Source organism: Macaca nemestrina, chromosome 11, assembly GCF_043159975.1.
Source record: "Macaca nemestrina isolate mMacNem1 chromosome 11, mMacNem.hap1, whole genome shotgun sequence".
In the NCBI taxonomy this organism is placed as follows: domain Eukaryota; kingdom Metazoa; phylum Chordata; class Mammalia; order Primates; family Cercopithecidae; genus Macaca; species Macaca nemestrina.
Window position 1 is genome coordinate 63908595 of NC_092135.1, and position 13363 is coordinate 63921957.

Below are 13363 nucleotides of genomic sequence, written 5' to 3' on the forward strand. Positions count from 1 at the left end.
GGCTCTGGAGGAGCAAACACAGTATCCTACACACATGGCAACTCTAAATTTTTAAATATGATTTAAAGATTTATTTTCATAGCTCAAGTGGTCATCCACCATCACTCTGGCTCCCATATTTCTCTTCCTCCTGGAATCACTAGCTATCCTCTGACACCAGTTCTTCCCCTTAACAGAGAACACACCTGCTGCTTGTAATTCTGGGAGGTCATTACCCCCTACCCCCAGTGACATATCTACCCTAGGTTTTCTTGTCAACCTGGGCATGCCTCTGTGTGTGTGTGTGTGTGTGTGTGTGTGTGTGTGTGTGTGTGCGCGCTCCCCTTCTCCCCCAATTTGTAATGTAAAAAATCTCCATATCATTATAATATTCTGTTAACAAAAAGTGACTGGGCAAACAATAAAATAAAAAATGTAATCTTTATTAGTTTTGCACATTTTAAATGTTGGTTAGCATTATTTAGCATAATAGTAGCATTTTCCAGCATGCAGTTCACGAATACAATTTATCTAAGTAGTTTTAAGAAAAAGAGGAGCCTATGGTTTGCTTCTGTAAGAAACACAAAATGTCCTGATGTAATTGACTATATAAGTTGACTACTCTGTTTTTGTGGAAAAAAAAAATTATGAAGCCCACATTATATTTAAAACAATCTAGAGTAGCATTATTCCAAAGAAATGAAAACATAAACCAAAGTCAGAAAAAAAGAACAAAAATAAAATAAGCACTACCTTCAATTCAGTTAGTACAGGTACTACCAGAAGTACAAATAAAATTTTAAACCCTTTTGCAATTGCAAAGCATAATTTGGATATGAGTTGTGAACCTATTTTGCTCCTTAAAATTGTGAAATGATCTAAAATTAGCAAATGTAATTAAAAAAGCAGAAATCTACAACTCCCCAGTCTTGTTTTCACGTCTTATTTAGCAAATTTCTTTCGTGAAAAAGTACTATGGACAGAAAGTAAGAAAAGTGATTGTGATATCAACCTGAAGATAATTTCCTCTTCATATTTATGTACATAATGCTGAAAAATAAAATGACTTTTTACAGTATTTATATTTGCTTGTAAAATTCTAAACACATTTTTAACAGGTTAAGCAGTGTGTTTTTTTAAACGTGTCTGTACAGTCTGGCTATATACCATATGTTATCCACTTAAAATGTAAAAATAACCAAAAAGCTGTTAAAGTGCTGCAAACTATTGCTTAATGACTTAAATAAATGAGATCTGTTGAACAATTTCCTTGACTTTACCACTGACATATGGTTTCTCATAAATAAGATTCTGAGCAGGGAGAGAAACCAGATACAGCAGCACGGTAATATAAACATGCATTGATAGCATCCAAACTATCTATAAATGGTACAGAATACATTTTATTACCTGTGTAAAGCTTGCACTCTACATTTCTTGTGGTACATATTTGATGCAATAAATACTGTGCTTAGGTCATTATTTTTTTGCTCAAACGTGCACCACAGGGCAAAATGACTATTTACATAATAAATAGCATTTCCTTAACATATACAGTGTCAACCTTGCTGAGAGCCAAAGATGGCTAAACAAAGTGCAGGATAAAGCAGAAATTTATAAAGAGTTATTTTGGTCAATTCAGTCTTCTGGCGGTGGAGGGTGAGGGGCAATATTCACTATTCAGGTTTTTTTTTTTTTTAATACAACAAAAAGAAACATAACATTTATGACTCCAGACATTTGAATGAAGTTTGCACCTGCTAAGATTTACTGGCCTATCCGCAAACTATCTACTTGGTCTAGGGGCTGGATTTCGCAAAACAAGATCAACAAAGCACCTCCACTTATCACCCAATTACCCTCCCAGAAATATGGTGAAATTTAAGAACTTGTGTTTCTTGTGACTTTTTCTCATGCATGATCTCTAAGTGCAGCATGCCCTCATGCAAACCACGACTTTGTGTAGCTGGGAGGGCCATGTGGTTGCCATACCCCCAGGTGGCATACCTGTTATAGAGGTCCTTAGCCTATTTCTCAACAGAAACTTCGTTTACAAAAATAGTCACATATAATAAACACATGGATTAACAAAAAGATGAATCCACTAACAGATTCCGTAAAAATGTGACAAATGTGGCAGTTGAAATGCAAACTGTGGATACAATTACTATACTAAAGTGTTTCATGTTAAACAACCCCAAAATTATAGGTTTGCACCCCTTGAAACTGGTCCCTACAGTCTGACTAGCCATTGTGTATCTTATCTTCAGCAGTGTCAGCTGGTAGTGAGAACAGTAACCTCCTGTCAAGGTCGTCTCCCCTTTACACAGAGTCACAGTTTACTGACAAGGGGTCACTGTCTTATTGTAGGCACTGACCTTAAGGAGATTTGTGTAAAAACAGTCAGTTTGGCATTGACCTCCTAAAGGAGTCCTGTTGATAAAAATACATCACCTTCACAGGCTGTAAACAATTTGTCACCCAATTATTTTTATTTGTTTTCATTTATTTCCCTTTGGCTTTTTCATCTTTGCCTTCTTGCTCATGTTTTTCCACAATTGGCTTTGTCACCCGGTCATAGGAAGGTGGACAAGCTGCAGTGGACATGGTCAGATCAGTTTTTTCTGTAATAGAGTTTTCATTTATTCTGTCAATTATCATGTCTTCTTTTATAAGATTAGCCCCACCTTTGATTTTGTTTTTATTGTATGTAAAGGAAGCTTGTTTTACAGTTCGCTTTAAAAGGTGGCGTCTGTAAGCACGCTGAATAATAACAGCAGATACTTCCTCTTGCTTTCGTTTTAAAGTAGTAGTGATTGGCTGATAGGAGACCTTGGAAGGATTGGAAGCCATGAATCGCTCTTCCATCTGTATTCGTAGAGCATCCATCTCTCCACTCTCTCCTAGAACCCGCTTTGTAAAAGCAAATAAGATATCAAGACAGTGGATCCGGTCACCACTCACCATGGGCAAATCCATAGCAATGAGCTGGAGTTTGTTTGGTTGTGGCAGATTGAGAGGCGGTTCAAGTGCAGCTGCAAACTGAGATAATTTTTCAAATTCCATGAACTGAGTTGCATCGGGATCAAACTTCTCCCAAACCTCATAGAACATCTCAAAGTCATCCTCACTCAGAGGCTCTGCACTTTCTTCAGTAGCAACACTGAAGTTCTCCAGGATGACCGCGATGTACATGTTCACCACAACCAGGAAGGATATGATGATGTAACTGACAAAAAAGAAAATTCCAACAGATGGGTTCCCGCAATCTCCCTTAACTGAGCTTCCAGGGTTAACTTTATTAGGGTCACAGTCGGGTGGCTTACTGTTGAGAATGGGTGCTAGCAATCCATCCCAGCCAGCAGAGGTTGTAATTTGGAACAGGCAGATCATGCTGTTGCCAAAGGTCTCAAAGTTGAACATGTCATCGATCCCAACTTCCCTCTTAACATAGGCAAAGTTAGACATCCCAAAGATGGCGTAGATGAACATGACCAGGAAGAGCAGGAGGCCGATGTTAAATAACGCAGGAAGGGACATCATCAAAGCAAAGAGCAGCGTGCGGATCCCCTTTGCTCCTTTGATCAGACGTAGGATTCGGCCAATCCTGGCAAGACGGATCACTCGGAACAGGGTAGGGGACACGAAATACTTTTCTATCAGCTCGGCCAGAAACATACCTAGAATAAACAATGAGAATACCAACCAGTGAAGAAATCATGCGTTAAAAATAAACATATGTTTCTTCTAAAGCTCCAAGGTAAAGTTCAGAGTCCTGAACTCAGTTATATTATCTTAAATATGGCAGCTATATAATACATATATACAATTGCATATTATATATTATAAATAAATCTTAATTTTGAAATTCAGCAATAATTTCAACTATAAGGATTACAGTACTTTTTTTTTTTTATCTTTAAGAGATGTTTATAAACTACTTTTAGTTTACGTAAAGTACCAAGTCAGAATTTAGAAATAAAATAAGTTAAAAATTCACATTTGACTGAACAGTAGCGGCCCAACAGTATAGGTACAAGTTTATATGTATACAGTGACTTTTTCTGAAATTGCCATATTCTAAATTCTCTATTTACTCCTTTTCCATCTGAAAGTATTGGTAGCTTTTGATGCTACTTTCACCTCCCCATGATCTTGGTACTTACTTAAGTTCCACTCTAATATTTTTATATACTTATTTATGTATGTTCTGGTGCATTTCTAAAAGGATCCCAGGTTGATGCTCTTTTTAGTCTCCTGTACTTAATGTTGTATTTCAATTCTTTTTGGTCTCCTGTACCTAACACTGTAATCTCAGTCTTCTTATTTTAACCTTCTCTCTCCATTTGCTTTTTAAATAAAAACTATATTTGTAAAGTTAAAAAGAAGAGCTCAAGAAACTAAATGCCTTCAAGTTTAAATGCCTCATTCTGAAAAGACGAAGTATAAGAGTGTGTGTGTGTGTGTGTGTGTGTGTGTGTGTGTGTGTGTAAGAGAGAGAGAAGGAGATGTGTAGGAATACACCTTTATACCTTAGCCATACTAGTTATAACCAAGGATTATAATTAGTGGGAATCAAAGGCTGTATACAATGTGTTGGATATAAGGCCAGTTTCTTCAGAGAAGGGAGTGGCATGAAAATCTGTCCAACAGAGGTGCCTTGTTTTGAATAGCAAAATATTGAACCAGTCATATCATCCTGTTTAGGGAAGAATGAATAGTTTAGGCCCACAGACAGATGCTTTTCACTTTACTAGAGCTTTAGTTGTGTCTAATGAAATGAGCTATTGCTCATGAGGCTAGTTATATGTTCCAGGCTTTGAAGTATAGTACTAATGATGTCCCACGTCATTGTATTTCCCTTGTGCATCATTATTATAAACCCATTTTTAAGGTAGTCTAGAAAATCTCTACATGACACTCGTAAAGAACCTACTATATGCATTTGCTAATTATGTTTTGTCCTCGTCTTTATTCTCTTTTTACGCAATACTTTTCCTTATCTTGAAACCACTTTCCACTAATATCTATATGCTAGTGACTCCATGTCTATTCTCTAAAGCAATTTTCCTGAGTACCAGACTACATTTCTAGTCTTGTTAATGGAACCATCTAGATACTGTATTGGTTCTTCAATCTCAACATGTCAAAAACATTTTTATCTTACTTAATAGCACAGGTCTAGTTCCAATGACTACATTTACACTAAGTATAATTATTCTAAATGGATAGAATAAGAAACAATACTGAATACAGTAGGAGACATTATGTTAAAAAACCAAACATCTGGATAAAATGTATCAAAATATTTACAGTGATTATCTCTGATTGCTGGGATGATCTTGAATCTAATCTTGATTGTTTCAACTTTCACTTCTATTTAACTGAATTTAAGAACTTTAAATATTTCTTACCTACAATGGAGAGAATGACAACCACAAAATCAAAAATATTCCAGCCAATGGTAAAGTAATAATGGCGTAGAGAGATGAGCTTCAGTACACACTCTCCAGTAAACAGCACAATGAACACCAGATTGATTCGTGACAAAATGGTAGTCACATATTCACTCTGGTCATCTGTTTCCACCATCATTGTGACCATGTTAAGACAGATGAGAATCATGATGCTTATGTCAAAAACTTGTCTGGTTACGAAGTCAAAGACCATTCCTTGAAATTTGTTCTGTAGAGAAATAGAAATGCTTTTAGCAATAAAGGAGTTTTCTCATGTGCGTTAGCATCAAGTACTTTCTGCATTAATTGACTTTCTAGTTTCTTGCAAAGTAGTCATTGACCCTGATTTTTGTAAGAATGATTTATAGCATATTAATTGTTAAAATTTAGTTATTTAAATTGCCATTTACTAATGTGCATTTCTCAGAATAACAATCCCTTGTCCAAAGAGGGTTTCTGATGAAAAAAAAAAAAAAAAAAAAAAAAACAAAACCAGAACACTCGATACTGTATATTTCTTCCAGAGGTATGCAATGCATATCAACATTTTAAGATTATGAGAAGGTAAGAAACCCATTTAATTTCTTTTCAAGACTTTCTAATGATCAGCTGGACCATACATCCATTTTAAAATATAGTACTATTAATATTTCACTTGTATTCTGAAATAATTGTTAAAGAGAATTTGGAATTTCCAGGACACATCTATAACATTATGCATTTAAATACCACATCAATATTCATATTCTTCTACCAAATAGCCTTGGCTAACATTGTCAGACACAGAATGCTGAACCTGCACAAGGATAATGGGACCAGAATGACATTTCTTATATGTTTATGTCAAAAAAATTCATGTTCTTTGTCATTGATCTGTGATTCTGCTTCCCAGTTCTGCCACTGCTGGTCACTGAACGTCATCCGCAGGCTTATTTCTTTGGGCCACTGAGGAATTCTGAGGGCATTTTCTCACATATTTTTCCTACAAATTGTTGGTTCTTTTCTACTTTCAGTGCTAATTTTAACAGAGAAAGTACATATTTCTCGATCACTCTCAGGAAGGCAATATTCAGTCATCACAATATGAGTATTTGCTAGTATTTTTTCCTTGATGCACCCTAGGAGTTACTGAAACCTCTCAGATCATCATCATAAACATCTTTAGAGTGTGGGACAATAGCTCTCCATTTTAATAGCAGTTTGTTTGTTTCATCATGGAAGCATGAGTATTGTTATTTATCATCATAAACTGTAATTAGTGACCCTGACTTCTGCAGACATTAGTAATATCTAACTCTGTAGCCATATATATGAGTAGTAGATACTGGAATTCTTTCCTCCTTTAAAACACTTAGTATCTCTAGTGAAAAATAAAATAGAAGTAAGGTGCTATTTCACTCAACACTTCATCCATTTCTTAAAATATTAGAAAATTGCATTTCTTATAGCCCCATCCAAAGGTTTACTTCTTTCCCTGATATTACTTGGCAACCGTTCTTGAGTTGTGTGATTAACTTTCTCTTGTGCATATCACATGGTCTATGTGTCTATTGGCCAATTAATATGGATTCTAATGGTATGCTTCTAAATCTCTTGAAGTCAAGGCATCTTCTATTTTTTCTTGTTCTTTTTGGTGTTTAATTTTTGTTGTTGTTACCATTACCATAAAAGATACAAACTATGATGCTCTAAAAGTGAAAGAAATTTTTTCTACTGGAAATGTTAGCTACTTTCTTTCTTGTGAGACAACCATGCAAGTTTTTGTTTTTATATTTTCCCCCATATCATTTGGTATTTCTTACTCCTGGTCGAGGTATAGGCTTTTGCGGTTTTTTCGATCCTAATTTTTTCATTGCATTATAGTATTTCTTCTGTTCTTCTGTCATAAAGATGTCTTGACCTCCAAAGTATAGAAAAGAAAAATCAAACTGGTTAAAACTGTGTCCTTTTGCACATATTTTTTCAATGTTAAAATAGAAAATGTATGGCTAAAAAAATAAATGCAAAATTCAACTGATTAGCATAATTATATCTGTGATTCAAAATGTGAAAAATTGAAAGTTCTCTTTAGGTATGATAATAATATCTAATTCCTTAAATAATTCGAAATTGACTTTATTATTATTTTCTTATGAAGACAAACCCCCAAATCTCAAAAAGGTTAAGTATTTTATCCAAGACTATATGCTTAGTGAATGGTGAAATTTGGTTCACTGAGATAATAAATACTTGGTACCTTATACTATACATACTACCTTTATGATGTTAAAGGTAATAATTTTCTTATTTAAATGTAGCAAAGAGTTAGAGTATGTATACTGCAAGATGGTTTGGAGTTACTCATTAAAAAAGTCACTCCAACTCTGTCAAGAATTGGAGCAAAGGGATAAAAAGAAAACTGGATGAGTGAGTGAGAGATTTAGGGGATAAATCAGAGCTCATAGCATAGTAAGTATGGGACAGACTAGTAGGGATAGAAGATTGGAACACTGGCAAGTAAGTGAAATGGAGTAGCCTGATATTGACTACAGAATACTACTAGTAATAAGAAAAGGGAATTGAGGGGAGAATGTTCTGTAGTGGAAGAAAGCACTCATTATACAAAAAGCAAACATACTGAGCAAGTGAGATGAAGCAACAGTACATAAAGGAAGAAACACAAATGGCCAACAAGCATTTAAGAACATGTTCAAATGTAATAAAATACATAAAAGTCATAACAATTAAGGTGATAAAAGTCATAAAAATTAAAATTAAATAGTTTTCACCTATTAAATACCAAGTATTCAAAAACAAAGATAATGTTTGGTGACAGTGAGGGAATAGTGGCATGGGTGCTCATACACTGTTATTGGGAGTTTGAGTAGATATATTACTCTGGGGGAGTAAAATACTTCATTGTGGGAATTTATTCTAAGGAAATAATTAAAGCCTTATTTTCTCTCTCTCTCTCTCTTTTTATGTACGAAGACTTTCAACAAGGTACTATTTAAATCATTAAAGATTAAAAACAATCTAAATTATCAACCTACTAGGGAATGAATAAGTAAATTATGATAATGTATGTATGAAGACTTAACAAAATGAGAAAATACTGATGTTAAGTCAAAAGTGGAATTTATAATTATAGATAAAAATTAAAACAATAAGTATGTATAGAAATAGTCTGAACAGAAAAACAAAATGTGAATGGCAGCAGTTACTTCCAAGTGAAGATATTTATTTACTTTCCATATGTTCTATAATGTACATAAGTAACTGGGACAATCAAATGAGCCTTATAAATGATAAATCATAAAGAGTCATACAATTCAAGACTGAAAGGGATAGCTTATAATTAAATATCTTGGAGAAAGAAGTGGGAATATATAAAAGAAATCAATGAAAGAAAAAAGCATAAAAATAAACACTAGAAGAAGCTTATATCCGGTTTCCTAATTTCAAAAAATTAGTTGGAAAATATATTTTCAAGGGGGAGTGGGTAGTTGTACGCATAAAATAACAAGTTGTTTTCGGGAAAGGGGCATATTAGGTTGCTTTCTAGTTTTATTCTAATTATTATTATATTTAAGACAGAAAATGTTTCTTGATAATGAATAAAAGGAGAAAAACTTTATGAACCTATGCACAAGAGTGTGGAACACAGTTATTCTTAGCTTTCTATAGCTGGAAATATATGGATAGTGAATGACAGAGGGAGAGGAAGGAAAAATCAGTTATAATATATACTCCCATTTGGTTTCTAAATTCAAGTACGCATTTGGCAGAGAAAACACTTCAAGGAATAATTTTCTATCTCAGTGGGAGAGAAAATATTAGAAATACTTATCTTCTTTTTCTGCTGGTTGAAATTATCTATGATGACACCAATAAACAGGTTCAAGGTGAAGAAGGACCCAAAGATGATGAAAATAACAAAGTAAAGATACATGTACAGACTTTCTTCATACTTAGGCTGGAGTTCCACCTACCAAAGGAGATTATTTTGTAAAATATTACCATACATTTTAGTGCTGGAAATATCATTGGTGCTTTTTCATAACAATAGAAAAAAATTATTCTTACTAATATGTCAGCATTTTTTTTTTTTCTGAATCAACTACCTCTAAAAACATCTCTGAAATTAGTCTTTAGGGATGTTTTCATGTGAAAAATGTGGCTACTATGACATTCTAAAATCTATTTTTATAACTATAAATACAAATACTATTCTTCCATTTGAACAGTAATGTGCTAAATTTACAAGCTTTTAAGGTACTGAATTTTAGTAATTTTAAAATTATTAATAAAAAATTTTAAAACTGTAAATATCCATAGGCTAGGTTTAGAAACAATCATTCATGTATGCATGAAATAATGTAGCAAATAAGAAATGAGTTGTTCATTCAGATGTTTGGCACTATACCCTAATGTGACAGTCACTGAATTTTTCAGATTAAGTAGACATAAATGGACAGTTCATTTTATAAATCCTCAGTTGATTATTTAATTCCTAGATTGTGCTTATAACAAATGGACTATTACTTATAATTTAGTAATGGACTGAAAAAGTCACTACAATATTTTAACAGATTCCTGTCCTTCTAAAGGCAACAAAGTTAAAAGCCAACTAAACACACAAAACAAAATATAAGTGACAAAGTGAAATAAAACAACTCTGGAGGTTATCAAAATGATATTCAACATAAAACTAAAGCTATTTGAAATGCACTTCGAGAAAGATAACACCAAACTATCAGGTTGAAGACTGCAGGGACAAAGGTTATTCTTCATGATGATAAACTAAACAGATGAGACTTCAGGATAGAAAGATGAAGGTTGACAGAAAATACTACGTCTTGCAAAGTTTTGAAGAGCAAAGTTGGAATGAGCGTGAATTTCAGTTTAGGTCATAGAGCCTTAAAGAGGCTGAAATCAAATAAAATAGGTTTATACTTTGGTGATATACACTCAAAGGAATCTGTTGGCCACAGAAATGATTGCAACTTCAGTCAATTTATGGAGGCTAAAAATCATATAAAAGCATTCTTTTTTTTGGTTTAAAATATGATTATTTGAAAGAAATCAACACAGTAATCTAAGACTGACAGAACAATACCCATAAGTTTTCATGCTGTCTAATATGGAGGGTGACTATACATTTCAACTAATGATAGAAATCATATATTTCTTCAAATTTGGCCCTATACACTAAAATTACTACTAATTATATAATGTGTGGATAAATAGGAAACAAAATAGAAAATATTTAAAAGAAAAATATTTGTTAGTTATTAAATATATGAATTTCTTACTTTGGTTTTCAAAATAATGCATGTGTTGAATTATCTTAGTAAGATCTTTCTGATAAACATTGCTGTGCTTGAATACTTACCTGACATACTTTTTCCCAAATATTTTAAATCAAGATAGAATCATTTCATTTGGTTATATTTTATCCGATTAATTTTACCACCTGGTCAATATTATAAAAAGACTTAGAATACAAGGAATACTTACATTTCTGGAATCAACTGCTGCATACATTATATCCATCCATCCTTTAAATGTGGCCTATTAAGAAGGACATGCATGTTTTACTTTGGAGTAAAAAATAATTTAGACCTGATGTTTAATAAATATTCTTACTGATATAATTTTCAAAAGGGAATATTTTTGAAAGACATTTCAAAACAAATTTTACATAGATTTTGGACCAAGACAGTATGTTAGTAAGGCTTTTCATTTCTAGAACACATATTGAACAAAATGACCATTTGATATATCCTCCCATTTGATAACCAACTCACAAGTACTTTTCAATTCTTTAGAGTTCATGGTATCATGATATTTAAAGCAGTATTAAAATTTGCTGGAGCACTTTTAGGAGGTCTTACAAATGCGAACACATGTGTCAATAGCTCTATCAGGCTAATAATTACAACTTAGATCTAAGGATCATCTTCTAAAATTTATCTGCAGGGTGATCAAAGTGATTGAAAATTTAAGATTTCTCTTTATTATAACAATGTAAGGATAGTACCAGGATACATAAAGGCAGGGTTGCAACTATCTTTTTAAGAATTTTAGAGCAAAACATTTAGAAATAATCCCATATTCTATTTTCTTTCTGAAATTCTTGAAGATAATAACTTAATATGAATAAGAAATGTGAACAATAGTACAGCAGACACTTGGCACTCACAGGATGAAGGATACTCAGGCTAACAACTTACAGTAATTTGTTACTTGTCCTAGGGCATGAATTTTGAGTCCTGTGGGCCTAAAAGGATTATTCCTTAGCTAGTGAGGGAGGCTAGCAAAGCTTTAGCATCTGTATCACAATATATCTTTGTTTTGATAACACTAACCCTTGTGAAGTGGTGGATACCATGAGACAAAAGCTAAGCAAGGGTGTGGGTGACAGCAGTGAAAAGAAAGTAATGATTCTTAGCTAGAAAGTACAAGGCTTTTGTACATGAAAGAGAGATGTGTTAAATATGTTAGTGGCTTAGGTCAATGATAGAACAAGTTCATTACACACTTGGTATAGAAACAGAAAAAAGTGATTCAAGGGGCCATTTCAATGACTTACTAATCAATAGAGAGGCGATTCTATAAAAGCCAAATGTGAAGCAGTATTTTAGAGGGTTTTTTTTTTTTTTTTTTGGTAGCAGAATTTATTTAATAGCTTTGTACAGGACCATCACTATATTTTCAAAATTGCTTACATTTTAAAGGATTGCTTAAAATTTTAAATATTTCTTTCCTCAAATTTATGGAGGAAGTGGTTGCTTTAGTGATATTTACAAGTGTGGTCATTTGTTAAAGGTTACAATAAATGCCCAAATAAATGTCATCATGTGTTGACAATTTTTAAAGAAAACATTCTTGCCAGATTTTTTTAACTTTTATTTTTATTTGTCTTTAGATACAGGGTCTCACTATGTTGCCCCCACTGGTCTAGATCTCCTGGCCTCAAGCAATCCTCCAGTTTTGGCATCCTAAAGAGCTGGGATTACAGGCATGAGCCAACATGCCCCACCCGTTCTTGCCAGTGGGGCATTTTTAAAATAGAGATTTTAAAAATCTCTATTTTAATTGCACAAATATTCCGAGTAGGTCAAAAATGTTAAGAAGATAAATAAGAATTTCCAACAAAAAGGTGAGAAGAATTTGTAAAGTAATCATAGTAGACACCTCTGGAAGAGCTGCAAAAGGGTTTTGACTAGTGTTGGTTTGTTTGCTTAGTTAGTCTCCCGGCTGAACAGTTGAAATCATAACCTTGGTGAGCAAAAATTGATTTCTGCCCTAAAGACACTGTAGAACCACAAGGGAAGAAAGAAATTGTACAGTCTTTTTTTTTTTAAGCTGAATTTTCAAATAATCTGGACTCTTATTTTATTCCCTGCTTTGTTGTGGTGCTGCTGCAGCTAGAAGCAGAATCAAATGAAAATGTTAAAAGGGCTACCTTTTTAAATATAAATTATAAGCTATTTTTCTTGGATACCCAGTCTTAGAGACCCAATAGTGAAAACATTAATATTTAGGATAAAATAGACTTAAATAATGGTGCTGAAAGGTCATTTGAGACAAGATAATAGCTGCTTGTGCTTCATTTTTGTTTCTAGTTGCTTTCAGGTATTATTTCCACTTCACTACGGGGACCTAATTCTCTCTCTCTCTCTCTCTTCTTTTTGTTTTAGATGGAGTTTCGCTCTTTGTTGCCCAGGCTGGAGTGCAGTGGCACAATCTTGGCTCACTGCAATCTCCGCCTCCTGGGTTCAAGTGATTCTCCTGTCTCAGCCTCCTGAGTAGCTGGGATTACAAGTGCCCACCACCACATTTGGATCTAATTCTAAAACCTGAATGTCATTCCGCAAACGTTGATTGAAATAATAGACTTCAGCAGCAGTTAATCCCTACGAATTAATTACAGTCCAATTAGG

General features: G+C 33.6%; 1 protein-coding gene across 6 annotated transcripts in view; it reads right to left on the reverse strand.

The window, feature by feature from the left end:
• Positions 1-401: 401 nt before the first annotated feature.
• The window catches only part of LOC105483300 (sodium channel protein type 1 subunit alpha), a 136742-nt gene continuing 123780 nt past the window's right edge, over positions 402-13363 (reverse strand). For all 6 annotated transcript variants that reach the window (XM_071072884.1, XM_071072882.1, XM_071072879.1 and 3 more), the window contains exons 24-28: positions 10935-10988; positions 9265-9402; positions 7238-7342; positions 5394-5664; positions 402-3659 (exon numbers count right to left, since the gene is read on the reverse strand). In XM_071072884.1, the coding sequence (XP_070928985.1) occupies positions 2485-3659; positions 5394-5664; positions 7238-7342; positions 9265-9402; positions 10935-10988 (1743 nt within the window). In that variant the 3' untranslated portion in view covers positions 402-2484. The remainder of the gene's footprint in view (positions 3660-5393; positions 5665-7237; positions 7343-9264; positions 9403-10934; positions 10989-13363) is intronic.